Genomic DNA, 14,041 nt, shown 5'->3' with positions numbered 1-14,041 from the left:
TTTGAGATCTTTGACCACCTCCGACGCAAACTGTTTGTTTTTTTTGTGATTGAATACACTTTTCCACACGTTTTGTGTGCCCTTATTAACAAGTAGTGGTTATCGCCATCAGCAAACTACTTAATACAGAAAAAAATATTCCCTTTCAGGAACTGTTGCTGCATAATATTATATCAGTATCGTAGTAACTTTAACGCCTCTGCTACTCGACCTCTAATAAAGAATAGGCTAAAGGCATTTTGGTGTCCTCTCTGATTAAAGTGTTATTAATTTGTCACCCCCACATATTTTGTGTGTGCTTATTAACAAAGTGCGATTATCGCGATCAACCAATTACATAATAGCGAACAATCACTTATCCTTTTGTGGAAAAAATAGCTAAGCTAACAAAAAAACAACGTTGCTTTGAGTAGCGTCAACCTGTCGTCAAAAAGTTAGTACGATACTGATATAATATTATGCAGTAACAGTTCCTGAAAGGGAGTATTTTTTTCTGTATTAAGTAGTTGGCTGATGGCGATACCACTACTTGTTAATAAGGGCACACAAAACGTGTAGAAAAGTGTAATCAATCACAAAAAAACAAACACGGTAGCGAGTAGGCTCGTGGGCGTGTCTAGCGCAAGCATGTATGACTGGCCAATCTTAGCGCTTGGACGCCTGGCCAATCCTAGTGCTTGAATGCTACACAGGGCGTGTCTTGCCCAGAAAAGCAGTGGGTTTCATAATAACGGTCGCCTGGCGCATACGCCGAAAAAGTTTCTGGCTTCCGGGTTACTTCCGGGTACATGGGGCCCACTGAATATGCGCAGTAGTGTTACTCTCATCATGCCTCTAGGCTATGAGAACGAGCGAACCGCGTTCATAGATGCTATGCTAACGGACTTTATGGATCAATCAATCAAGCTGCATTTTATATAGCGCTTTTCTAGCAGCAACAGCCACTCAAACTCCTTTTGCTTTCGCTTTAATGAAAATGCCTTATTATAAAAATGTCTTATTATGGATGCATAATAAGGCTACTACGGGACTTACTTCGGACTTGAAACCATGGATGTATTTATACAAACCCCAAAAAACAAAACCCAAATACGTTCAAAACAAAGTCTAACAAGTGACCAATAAATGCGACGCAAAACCAAAAACTCAAAATATCTTGATGTGTGAAAGAGAAGGCTCAGCTTTGTGTCATTCATGCACCTTTACCTTTGATTTTTGTTCATCTTAACAGCGTTTGTTTAACCAACCAAAGATCCTCGTTCCCGAGACACAACATGGCCGCGCGTAGAGTGCTCGTACACAGCCGTGACGTCATGTAGAAAAAATGTTATGGGCTTTTTCTGGGCTTTGGACATTTTTTAAAAAGATTAAAACCCCATGGCTTAAAAATATACAATACAAAGAGTAACAATTGACCATGATTATAGCTGCAGGTGTCTTGTCAACAGTTTTACAAGCGTCTCTTTTGCAATGGTGGGCTATAGGGTAAATGCTTTTTGGGCCGCAGGGGATTTTTCGCTGCAATACCGCGAGTGATCGCTGGAAAACATTGGCTGCAAGGCTGAGCGGCGGCGCCGTATCCGGTTCAACTAACATCCACGGTGACCGCTTGTGATCGGATCTCACTCCACCCGCTGTCTATGCAAATAAACACATACGTCATTGTGGTAGGGGGTGTGGTGTAGCTCCGGCTGCAAGCGGAGAGAGGGAGCATTGCTCGCGAGAGAGCAGCGCACCGGCCCGTGCGAGTGAACAAATAAACAACAGTAATATATAAAGCCTGTGTTAATCACCTAAAACCGTGTCCGCCTTCATCGCAAACCCTTCCCGTGGCACATTCACTTAAATAAAAGCATACAGAAACGTGAGGAGTCGAAGCAACAGGCATTTAACAAAAAAGACATCCTTGCTCATTCGAGCTTCATTTTAATGTGCCGTCAATTAGTATGACGTATTTCACGTCTGCAAAGTTATTATTGTCAATTATTCTACCAAATTATGCTGTCATACAAAATTTGAAGTGCTCTTAAAGATATGAAATAATTAAACCCATATCCCAACTGCACTTCTGTTCTTTTATTTCCATCCCACTTTGTTGGGAAGCACATGTTCTTAAAAAATGCTGTGTAAATAAATATTATTATTCTGATGATGATGATGATGTAGCTCTGTCTGAAAGCCTTCGGACTCCTGAACTGATATATTGCATTTAAGAAATAGTCTATTGTGGGTAAATAGTTTCACATCGTTGCAATGGCATGGATGCAGCAAATGCATATCCCACCAGATAGAGTCGAATCTGATGAGAAAAGTTAAAAGTGAATTAGGAGAGTCAGGCCCCAATTGTTTACCTGCTTCCATTTTTGTGGTCAAAATACACAGCAAAAGTTGAAACTCATTCTTAAAACTAATTTTGTGGGAAAATGTAAATGTCTGAAGTCTGAACACTAGAGTTTGTAATGCTCAACCTGAACCCTGTCAGGCTCTACCTGATCATGTCGATTCAGGCTCAGATTATTTAATTATCCCAGCGGGTTTGAGTGGGTCAGGCTCTAGGCTGCAGCGGATAAATTAACTTGAACCTGAAGTTGAACTTGAATGCACATGCGGGCAGGGGCTCTTCCACAGTTATGGATCTGATGTTTGTCAGAAATTACAGACGAGGTACAAAAAAAAAAAAAACGGGGGGAGGACTAAACTCAGAGGAGGCTTTGGTGTCTGCCTTGTCAACTGATGTCTTCTCTGCCTTACACGTTTACACTTCAAATGCGATATGGACAAATGCATCCCAGGCCACCTCCTAATGTGGCCTGAATGATCGGATCTCAAGACGCTTTGAGGATGCATTGGGTGTATTCACACCTGTACTTAGAGCTGTCTACTTGTGATCCGATCACAAGTGAACAATTGAATCCCAGGTGCAAACAGCTTCATTGTCAAGACAGTGTTTAAAAATCATTTGAATAACAATCACCTGGTTAAATTTGAATGTATTAAATAGTATTGAACATTAACTTTTCTTAGAGTAATAAGTTTGGCTAACATAGTCTCAACAGTAATTTGCTTGTCAGTGTCATTGTCTTTCTTTTTTTTTGCGCTGCCAAAGATATTATTGCACTGGTTCTCGAGAGTAAACACTCCCGAGTCTGCTATTGATTTTGAGTTAAATTTTTGCTTTAAACAAATGCTGAGAGACACATTCCTTAGGTATCTTCCCTCCTCAGAGCAACTCGGGTTTTCAGCCTGTCAGTGGTCCAGTCATGACAGACAGAAGGTCTCAAACCTCAGACTCCAGACTGGATACCCTGCCCCAGGGCTTTGGCACATAGGGACTGTTGACTCTGCGTGCAACCAAAACCTGCCTTCGTTCCCTGCCCCCAGACCCTGGGTCCCCTCGCTTCCCTGCGTTATCATAAGGCCCGAACAAACTGTTCTGATACACTGCATGTCTGTCCCCCATACGAGGCACCAGGGTAGCTTTATCAGGGCAGTGGCCGCTGCAGGGAAACAAGTGGATGTTCTTGGAACCATCGTAAAACTGGGCCGGTCCCTGGACCAGTGGCCCCATGTACACTGGTAAGTCTGTGTAAGAGTTCAGATAGGTGGAGTAGTGTCTGTGCACCACTGTGGAGGATGAGCGGCGCAGGGAGGCGGCGTTCTGGAGAATGGCTTCTCTGTAAGAGGGAAGCCTTGTGGACTCAGAATATTTAAGCTTCTGCTTGTAGGGGTAGGAGCCCATGTGGGCCGGGTCCAGGTAGGCGGGCTCAGCAGTGAGGGGATAGCAGGATAGGTCATTCCCCAGGCTACCGTAGAATTTGGGGGGCTTGGGATTGGCCACCATAACACGTGGGAAAAGATCCGGCATGTCCATGCAGGTGGAGGCAGATGTGGCTGATGTGGAGGGCTTAGTCTCGTCCACCTGTCGTATGCGGTCGCTGCCCCATGTGGCTTTGAGGAAAGAGGCACGGCGATTGAGTTTGTCTTTCCCCAGCAGGGGCACGTCGTCCATCTCGGGCTCCAGGTAGGACTTCATACAGGAATTGCAGCTGGTGCTGCCACCAGTGTAGTGACCTCCACCACAGGCCATAGCTGCAGCAGCTGTGGCATGGTTGTTGAGGAGGTGGTTTGCTCTCAGCTCAGCGAGACAGGCCGTGGGCTCATCATATTCATTCCTCACCCTGGGGTCTACAGCATCCAACACATAACTATGGGACCTCTTCTTCCGGCTCATGCAGTCAGGGGGGTAGCTGAACTTCCTCCTCAGTGGCCCCTTGTGCTCCATGTAGATATCTGGCACCTGGAACTCCCTGTAAGGGATGAATGAGGAGGTGGGGTGCCGTGCCGGATTCTCCACATAGAGCCTGCTGCTGTGGTGGGGGTTAGACATACTGGAGGTAGCAGGCTCTCTCATGGCGATGTGGGGGCTGCTGAGGCTGGAGATAGGCAGGGTCCTCTCAAAGGCATGCTGACTGCTGCGGGTGGGCAGAGTGTAGCGGAGCGGGGTGGGCCGTGTCACCACCCTGGGCTTATCGAGCAGAGGCTGGGCGGCACTGTCCCCATAATGGACTGAGAAGGTAGGGGTGAGAGCTCTCTGGGGATAGGGTGAGTGGTTGTCTGTGATGCTGGAGATGTAAGGCAGGTGACTGTGGCTCATGTCTGTGGTTGCTACTCTGGGTGGCAGGCCAGCCCGCACATTGTCAGCCCCGCGCCGGCTCCAGTTTTCTATGGTCTTGGTGGCATTGTCCAGGGAGTTTTCCACTCTGGCGGAGGACACAATGTCCTTAGCTGTCTTTAGCATCTTAAGCATGTTGGCTTGTGTGTAGTTGGTGGTGACATCAGGGTTCTGCATGTTTCCATTGTGGTCAGTTTCCTCCACCCCATTGAAGCAACTGTAGATGCCCTGCAAAAAAAAAAAAAAAAAAAACAGATAATGGAAGGAAATTATGTTTCATCTGAAATGCTTTTGGTTGACAAGCACAAATCTAAAAAAAAATTGTGCTGTGAATTCCTAAATGTTTTAATTAGGTTTTTGCATTTGTCAATGGTTGGTAACTTTGGTTACAACCTTTCTATTGTTGTCATTAACTTTCAGAAAATCTAATCCCTGTTAATTTATGTGGTAAATGAAAGTGAAGACGATCACACCACGGAAATGTTTGGCTGCATAATTACACTCAGTATTGTTCAAAATAGGCTTTCTGCAAGTTGCTGTGCTTTGAAATGTAGTGCACGTGCAGGTTCGATATTAAAAACAGCCCAAACATGTAAATGAATGAGTTGCTGCTGGTGCACTTGCTTTATTACTTTCTCAGTTTTTATTCCACTGGCCTTATTTCACTTTTAAATACGGCATCAGTTTGAAATGTTTAATCTCACCTCTCGCCACTGTCAACACTCTTAGCTGAGGTTTTGTTAATGGGGTGATTTAAATTCAGTTTCACAGAGATCACAGTATTTCACAGGGGTATCCATAAAGTCCTTTTATTGCTATTTACTCTTTTTATTTCATCATAATTTTTATCATCACTGTCCTTGAAATATTCTGGTTGTTTTGCTTTTTGACATATTGCACTGCCAATATTTCTGAAGCAATATTCTATTTAAAAAAAGTGGGCATCATATCAGATGGTGAGGCTTGGACATAACTGTTAAAAGATTTCAACAACTTCTTGGAAGAAAAATAAATATTTTAGCTTTAAGCGGGTAGCACTTATATTAAATGTTCTTATACTCAGACAGCTTTGTGTCTGAGTATCCAGAACTAAATAGTCACACAAATGCATGAATGTCATCCATCCATCCATTGTCTTAATCGCTTATCCTGCTCTTAAGGTCGCAGGGATACTGGAGCCTATTCCAGCAGTCATTGGACGGCAGGCAGGGAGACACCCTGGACAGGCCACCAAGCCATCACAAGGCCTACACACACACACACACACACACACACACACACTCTCACTCATTCCTAGGGACAATTTAGTACCGCCAATTCACCTGACTTACATGTCTTTGGACTGTGGGACGAAACCGGAGCCCGCCGAGGAAACCCATGCAGACATGGGAAAACATGCAAATTGCACACAGAGGATGACCCAGGGTGACCCATCAAGGTTAGACTACCCAGGGGCTCGAACCCAGGACCTTCTTGCTGTGAGGTGACCGTGCTAACCACTGTGCCACTGTGCCACCACATGAATGTCATATTAGTTAAAACAGTGGTCCTTTTGACAACTGCACAAATGTACAGGTGCAGGTTTTGTTCAAAGATTCAAAACTTTTTATTTGAGTCTGAATCACCTTGTGTTAACAAACAAATTTGCATTCTAGTCTTCTGGTTGACACTTTGACGGCTAATGAAAAGCTAAACACTAAAGTAAAACCTACTGACACTATGTGGATAAACTTAAAAAGGGAACACATTTGGGGTTCAACACTTTGCTCAAGGCCACATGGCTGAAACTGTTGAATTGAACCTGTGACCATACAATCAACGGATGGCCTTTTTCAGTCACCACAGGCTAACCAGTTGACCTCTCTCCTATCCAATGACCTTTACTAATCACAAAGCGAGAAACATGACTCACTCTACTGATGGCAAGCAGGAAGTCCAGGCGTTCTGACTTGCGAACTGAATGCCGTAGCTTCCAGTAGAGCAGGTGTTCCCAGGCGAAGACCAGCAGGCTGAGACCCATGGCCACTAACAGCATGTAGAAGACCCCCGCCATGTTGTCAATGTCCAGCTTACTGCTCATCACCTCTTTCTTCTCATTACGGCAGATGCCTGTGAGCCAGACAGTCTGTAGTTTCTGTGTGTCACCTGTGAGTAAGGAGAACAGAGAAAGACCAAAACTGTTTAACTTTACACTTCGTAGGTCTATGCAGAGACTTAATCAGATGAGCAAGTTTTCTGTACCTACTCTTCCTGAGAGCAGTGAAACAGACTAACACTGTCTTGAATAACAAAAAGAAACAGCAGTATTAAGCTTGTGCACTAATTCAGCACAAATCCTTCTGTTTATGCCACAATGTTGAATCAGTTCATCTGGACACAACGTTTAGTGGGAGAAACGTTTTATCACTCATCTAAGTTACTATGTCAGTCTCAACTGACTGCAGGTACCCGCCAACCTTATAAACAGCACAGTTGCATGACCAATTGTGCATGGCAATGCAAATTGCCATGACATTACAGTCATTTAGCCGACGCTTTTATCCAAAGCAACTTACAATAAGTGCATTTAACGTAGGAAATCGGGAGAAATGCTAGTCATCAGAGGTCATAAGTACATCTAAACAAGCATCTAAGAGCCATTAACTAGAGTTACAATGGCCATGTGTACTATTCAGAGAGGATTGCGGAATAGTTGCAATCACAGCATTGTAAGTTGTAAGATGGTGACAGATGTACTCTTAGCCCCCCCTCTTGGTTCAGGGATGGTCATTCTGTTTGGCCTCTTTGACTCTCCATTCAAACCAGTGTTCCTTCCTATCAAGGATGCATCCTTGATAGGAAGGAACACTGGTTTGGGAGCTAAGAGTACATCAGAACTATAATGGAATTAAGAAGTGCACGAAGTCATTTTAGATGAGTAATGAAATGTTTCTCCCACTAAACGTTTTGTCCAGATGAACCGATTCAACTTTCTGGAATTTCCTTACTTGGATTATTGAGCATGCATCAAGTCATCCTTCTCTATAGTTTCAACATCCTATCCAACAACCTATATCTAAGGCCTGTAGGAAAAAAAAAACTCCTGAAGAATGTGAAACAAATCAAAATTACATTAGGCGGTGTCAGCATCTCCCTTGAGTACAATTCTCTACAGAGATTACATCCAATTTTATACCTGGTGATCTGTATCTGGATGTGTCCTTTGGATAAGCAAAAAAAATAAAATAAAAAAGGATATTAATGCAATTTCTAAATGCACACATCTCAGATTTACCAGGTGTAAATGCAATCTGTAGTGTGCTCATGTTAGTAAGACAATACTGCCAAGGGGTAAAACTTTAATCCTTGCAGCCCACTTTGGCAGAATGACTGGCTGTTTCTGATGCCTCCCATGTCCTTAAAATGACCCCTTCCAAGAACATATTTGATATTGTTTTGTCTAACCACTATTTGTGATGACAGCAGTCTCACTTTCTATCTTTTCACTCAAATGTTTTCTCTGCATAGTGCACATGAAAAATCAGATCTACTCAACGTAGACACAACAGACAACAGGATACATACCAGGCGTAAATGCAAAGGAGGAGATTGGGTTGTTTATCTAGATAACATATCCAGATACAGATTATCAGGCATCAATTGTGTCTTAGTTATATTCTAGTTTTATAGCTTTCACAATACACCTGTCATCTACCGTCTATTTCACACTCCTTTTTCCATGTTCATGTACTACTGCGGTGGGAAGAATCTACCATCAGCGAGAAACTGGAGCAGGGCCAGGTCAATGGGTCGTTTCCAACGAGACTCCTTCTGTAGGGCAATGCCATAGCCAGTGGTAGCAAACACCTTCCCACTGCCAATGGTCACCAGCTTGCAGCCCTCGTCCTTGCCAGCCATGTAATTCAGCACGGCAGCATCATAGATAAAGGCATCCAGTTTTCTGATAGGAGAAATTTGGAAAATTGAACTCAATAATTTTACCTCAATGATTGTTACATATTTATTGTATAGTACCTGGGAAGTTAAAACTAATAGCCAGATTCAAAAACGTTGTACGTTACAAACAAATAGATTAATCTTACAAAGTGAGTCAAATCAACAGCTCTGAAAATGTTGCCTTTATCCTGCAAATATATCTTCATATTTGTTGGGTCATCAGCGTTATTCTAATATGCAATCATTTGTTCCTAGAAAATAATCTTGGAGAGCATCTATATTGAAAACGACTGTTATATCTCACCCCTTTAATAAAAGAGATTTGGCAATATTTTGGTCAAAACAATATTTTCGGATTCAAGATGAGAACCAATTACTTGTTCAGAAATTTGTCTTTTTTTTTTTTGGACAGTATTCATACACTACAAAAAGTTCAAGTTCATATTCAACTTTATTGTCATGTGTAGAATACAATGAAATTGTTGTGCTCTGGCTCTGCCCTAACACAAAGGACACATCATCCCAACCCCCCACTATATCTGGAGAAGTCAGACAGTCTTAAAATTATACAAAAATATTTTATCTTTTTTAAAGAATTATTTACTCATTAAGAACCGACTATGTAAGATTATTAATAATTTTTGACTTTTTCCCCCCTTTTCTCCCCAATTGTATCCAGCCAATTACCCCACTCTTCCGGGCCAGCCCAGTCACTGCTCCATCCCCTCTGCCGAACCGGGGAGGGCTGCAGACTACCACATGCCTCCTCTGATACATGTGGAGTAGCCAGCTGCTTCTTTTCACCTGACAATGAGAAGTTTCACCAGGAGGATGTAGTGCGTGGGAGGATCACGCTATTCCCCCCAGTCCCCGCCCCCCCCCCCGAACAGATGCCCTGACCGACCAGAGGAGGTGCTAGTGCAGCGACCAGGACACATACCCACATCTGGCTTCCCACCCGCAGACATTGTGTCTGTAGGTATGCCCGACCAAGCTGGAGGTAACACGGGGATTTGACCCAGCAATCCCCATGTTGGTAGGCAATGGAATACACCACCACACCATGATATGATTTAAGAACATTTAGCTTGTTTCAAGAAATCTTCTAAATTGAAATATTTTACTGCACTGGCAAATTATTTTATTTGCTTTGGGGATTTTCAATCTGAATTGGCTCTGTTTTTTTCCCCCAAAGCACCCTAAAATTTTAAGAGTGTATTGTCTCTTGGCAAAAGCCTACCCTGTTTTGAGGCTGTTAAGGGCATCCTCTACACCCTTCTGGTTGTATTTGACCATGTGGGAGTGCATCTCTGGGTAGTTGCTCCTTATGTTGCGTTCAGTGCTGCCATTTGGGACGGTACCAAAACGAAATGGTGGGTACTGCTCCTGTGGCTTTTGAAACTGTTGAGGAAGGTGGAATGTGAAAAACTGTAATGAAATCTGTGGTACTAGTTGCTCAAAACCACATCACAGCATCATTTTTGTCCCATACAATCCTTATACTCAAATATATATATCCTATTTTGGCATGTGAGTATTTTCATATTCAGTTATTTTCCACATCATCTTGTTCTGATCTACTGCCACCTTGAGAGCACCGAGTGATTTCCAAGTCCATATCAACATTTCTTATGAAAGTAATAGTCACAGCAATTCCCTTGATATTTATGATCTGTGAAGTTCACATTTTTCTACTGTTAGTTTCTCCAGAGCTTGTTAGTTATCTTGATAACCTCTCTGTTTGGTAATTTGCACAACTCGCTCTGTAATAAGAGGACACAATGATTAGAAATTAACTCTGTGCCCAGGTCAAGGTTTCCTGGGGGTTTGGAGATTGCTTTACTTTTCCCTAGTCTGCAAGGGAAAAAAAAAGCTTTTCATTTATCTGCACTTCCTGAGGCCCATCTCTGTATGCATTTAATCAGCTAAAGGTGGGTGGGCAGTTTGGGGAGGTGATTCAATTGTACTTTTTCATTAACCTTGTACAAAGGCTTCAGTGAAGGGATGATTTGAGGTGATCTTCATCTGTGTGTAAGGGGAAAATCTGTCATTTTGGGCTATCCCACAATGACAGCCTAATGTCAAGCCTGGAACAACCTTCAAATCTCAGTGTGTAAAAGTTGTCATACATACCGAATTAGTATGATTCTGTGTTCCTCCCTACCATAAATTAATGTTACAATGAAGCCTTGGCTTGGGAAAGAGCATCGACATGGCAACATTGCCCTACAAACATGTGTGTGCTACAATTGTTGAAACTATTAATGTGTGATCTTGCTCATGGATGACACTAACATCCATCCATCCATCTATTATCCAAACCACTTATCCTGTTCTCAAGGTCACGGGGATGCTGGAGCCTGTCCCAGCAGTCATTGGGCAGCAGGTGGGGAGACACCCTGGACAGGCTGACAGGCCATCACAGGGCTCACACGCACACACACACACACACACACACACACACACACACACACACACACACACACACACACACACACACACACACACACACACACACACACACACACACACACACACATTCATACCTAGGGACAATTTAGTAAGGCCGATTCACCTGACCTACATGTCTTTGGACTGTGGGAGGAAACAGGAGCACCCGGAGGAAACCCGCGAAGACATGGGGAGAACATACAAACTCCACACAGAAGGTGACCTGGGATGACCCCCAAGGTTGGATTACCCTGGGGCTCGAACCCAGGACCTTCTTGCCAGGACCTTCTTGCTGTGAGGCAACTATGCTAACCGCTATGCCTGCGTGCCACCGATGACACTAATATGCTCAATTTAAAGGGATTTTCAACATTATCACTATAGTTATGTTGCAGGGATAATACTCCATCAGCAGTCATAATACTGAGCAGTATTGTGTGTTTTTGAAATGCTGCCAAAATTGAGCAAGAAAAATGTTTGTCAGTGACATCACCGGCAGAGAATTTGTTAATAGCTGTCTTTACATGGGGTTCACTACAACAACTGTGTGTAATGTTATTCACATTTTTCTCATAAAATGTAGTCTATTTCAATGTAGCCCACCGAAGGTAGCAGCAAACCAGGAAGTAAAGGTATTTTTTTTTGTCTTTTTTTTTTTAATGTTTCCCCCTTTTTTTGCCCCAGTTGTACTTAGCCAATTACTCCACTCTTACCCACATCCGGCTTCCCACCCGCAGACACGGCCAATTGTGTCTGTAGAGTCGCCCGACCAAGCCGTAGGTAACACTGGGATTCGATCCTTCTAGTTTTTACATTTTTAAATTTTTCTAGTTTTTACATTCACAGGTTGTCTGCCAATGATGTCACTGGCTGGCATTTTTTTGCACAATTTCGGTATTGTTTCTGAGACACACAGAAGACTGCTCACTATCCAACTTACTATATAGAGATGATGCTGAAAGTTTTGATTGTTTTCCGTTAAGGTCCCTCACCAAAACTGGATATTAAATAGTGAAATTTAACACTGCTATAAACTATACGATCAAGTTTTATTTTTGGTTGAACCAATTGCTATTATTGTATTTTATTTTGTGTTTATTATGTATGTGTATATCAGCAGTAGAAAGCCCTTCATCACACGACAGTGACAGAGTTGGGCTGGAGCTTTTCCAATTTAGTGCCTATTGGTAAAAAGGGTTAGGGCTGTGGTGCACACAATCTGAATGAGGAAGGAGAGAGACATAGCTGACATGATATGTTACCACACCACAAGGTCTTGTCCATGGTATCCATGTATAAAGTCATAGCTCATAAGCAAATTGTCCAATTGCAGAAGTGAAGTAATCATCTGTCAGGGCTTTGATGTGTCCTTAGAATATCTGCAGTTGTCCCAATCACATTCTCCTCCAAAACACTTTGACTCAAGGTCACTTTGCGTGGGTTTATCTTAAGTTTCATTTTATTTCTTAACCTGAGGAGTTGAGCACATTTGGACAAACTGTTCCTCATTTCTCTTCTCCCTCTACAAGCCTTAAATCTGTTTAACTATTAATCTATGGACTTACTGTCAAAAAGTCTGTCTGTCACTCTCTGTTTCCTTCACAATTTCTCTCTCCACAAAGTAGGCTAGTGTGGAGAGAATAGAAAATGAGTTGGCTGGAACTGTAATGAGCAGTGGACAGCTTGGTCTTTCCCTCAAATGCCTCTTTAATCCCTCAGTGCCTCAAAGCAAAGAGTCTAGAAATCATTCCCTTTGCTGAAGATTTTACACGGATTTCCTTGTCGATACTGTTTTAAAGCATATCCTTTGGCCAGACAAATATGCAAAATAGTGGAAAGTATAATTACCAACTTGATTAGAAAAATCCACTTGTGTTTCATTGCAAAGGCTTTTCACAGATATCTCCCGCTAAACTGCTCTTGGTTTATAAAGTACTGAATGGTTTAGGTCCGAAATACTCTTCTGATATTCTGCTGCACTATGAACCATTCAGATCATCTGGGACAGGTCTGCTTTCTGCTCCCAAAGTCTCAAAACTAAACATGGAGAGGCAGCTTTCAATTTCTATGCACTGGAACAAACTCTCAGAAAAGTGTAGGTCTGCTGCAACTCTGTTCTTTTAAATCAAGGCTGAAGCATTTCCTCTTTTTCTGCTTCTTATGATTAAATAAAATGTTAAGCTTTTGATTATCATCTTACACTACACTGTAACTTTTATTCTATCTTTTCATTTGTTTTCAAAATGTATTTTTATTGCCTTATGTTGCTTTTCTTAATGCCATTTATGTTTTATGTTAAAGCAGTTTGAATTGTCTTGATGGTGAAATGTGCTATACAAATAAATTAGCCTTGCCTTGTCTAAAGACACTAGGGATGTAGTTTAGTTTCTCCACGTAGGTGGTGAACCCTGTTTTGTGTTCTGTGTGAGTGTGAAGTCACTGCCATGACATTGTGACTCCTCCACAGGGCTTTTTGTCTTTTCTTGTAGCCGTGCCACATTTTGTTTGCATAACCAAAATAGACCACGCCATGTTATGTTAGCCGGAGATCAAATACTGCAGCATGGCTATCAAACACACACAAACATGATAATGACTGGGGTGGGTGTTACCGATAGGAACGACCCCTCCAACCTTTTTGTCACTCAGTCCAGACACGGTATCAATGTATTGCTCCTGGATCATGAATGCAGCCAGGTTGGCTGTGTAGGAAGCCAGGAAGATGACAGCAAAGAAGGCCCAGACGAGAACCATGATCTTGCTGGTGGTGCCCTTTGGATTCTCTATGGGTACAGAGTTGTTGAAGACAATTCCCCACAGCAGCCACACAGACTTCCCTATGGTGAAGGTGGGGCCTCCGGGATCTACAAAGGTTGTTAAAGGTAGAGCAAATCAAGCTATTGTATGCCAGAGAGATAGTGCCCACTTACCTGTCGCTAGGCAGATCTAGTTTTAACCTTTCCTTTACCTGAAGAAACTCGA

General features: G+C 42.7%; 1 protein-coding gene across 1 annotated transcript in view; it reads right to left on the bottom strand.

The window, feature by feature from the left end:
* Positions 1 to 3,277: 3,277 nt before the first annotated feature.
* grin2ca (glutamate receptor, ionotropic, N-methyl D-aspartate 2Ca) overlaps positions 3,278 to 14,041 on the bottom strand; it is a 128,896-nt gene continuing 118,132 nt past the window's right edge. The window contains exons 8-12 of the mRNA XM_056288070.1: positions 13,694 to 13,923; positions 9,849 to 10,009; positions 8,425 to 8,612; positions 6,585 to 6,817; positions 3,278 to 4,900 (exon numbers count right to left, since the gene is read on the bottom strand). Of these exons, the coding sequence (XP_056144045.1) occupies positions 3,278 to 4,900; positions 6,585 to 6,817; positions 8,425 to 8,612; positions 9,849 to 10,009; positions 13,694 to 13,923 (2,435 nt within the window). The remainder of the gene's footprint in view (positions 4,901 to 6,584; positions 6,818 to 8,424; positions 8,613 to 9,848; positions 10,010 to 13,693; positions 13,924 to 14,041) is intronic.

Source organism: Lampris incognitus, chromosome 10, assembly GCF_029633865.1.
Source record: "Lampris incognitus isolate fLamInc1 chromosome 10, fLamInc1.hap2, whole genome shotgun sequence".
Taxonomy (NCBI): Eukaryota; Metazoa; Chordata; class Actinopteri; order Lampriformes; family Lampridae; genus Lampris; species Lampris incognitus.
This window is presented reverse-complemented; position numbering and strand designations above follow the sequence as displayed.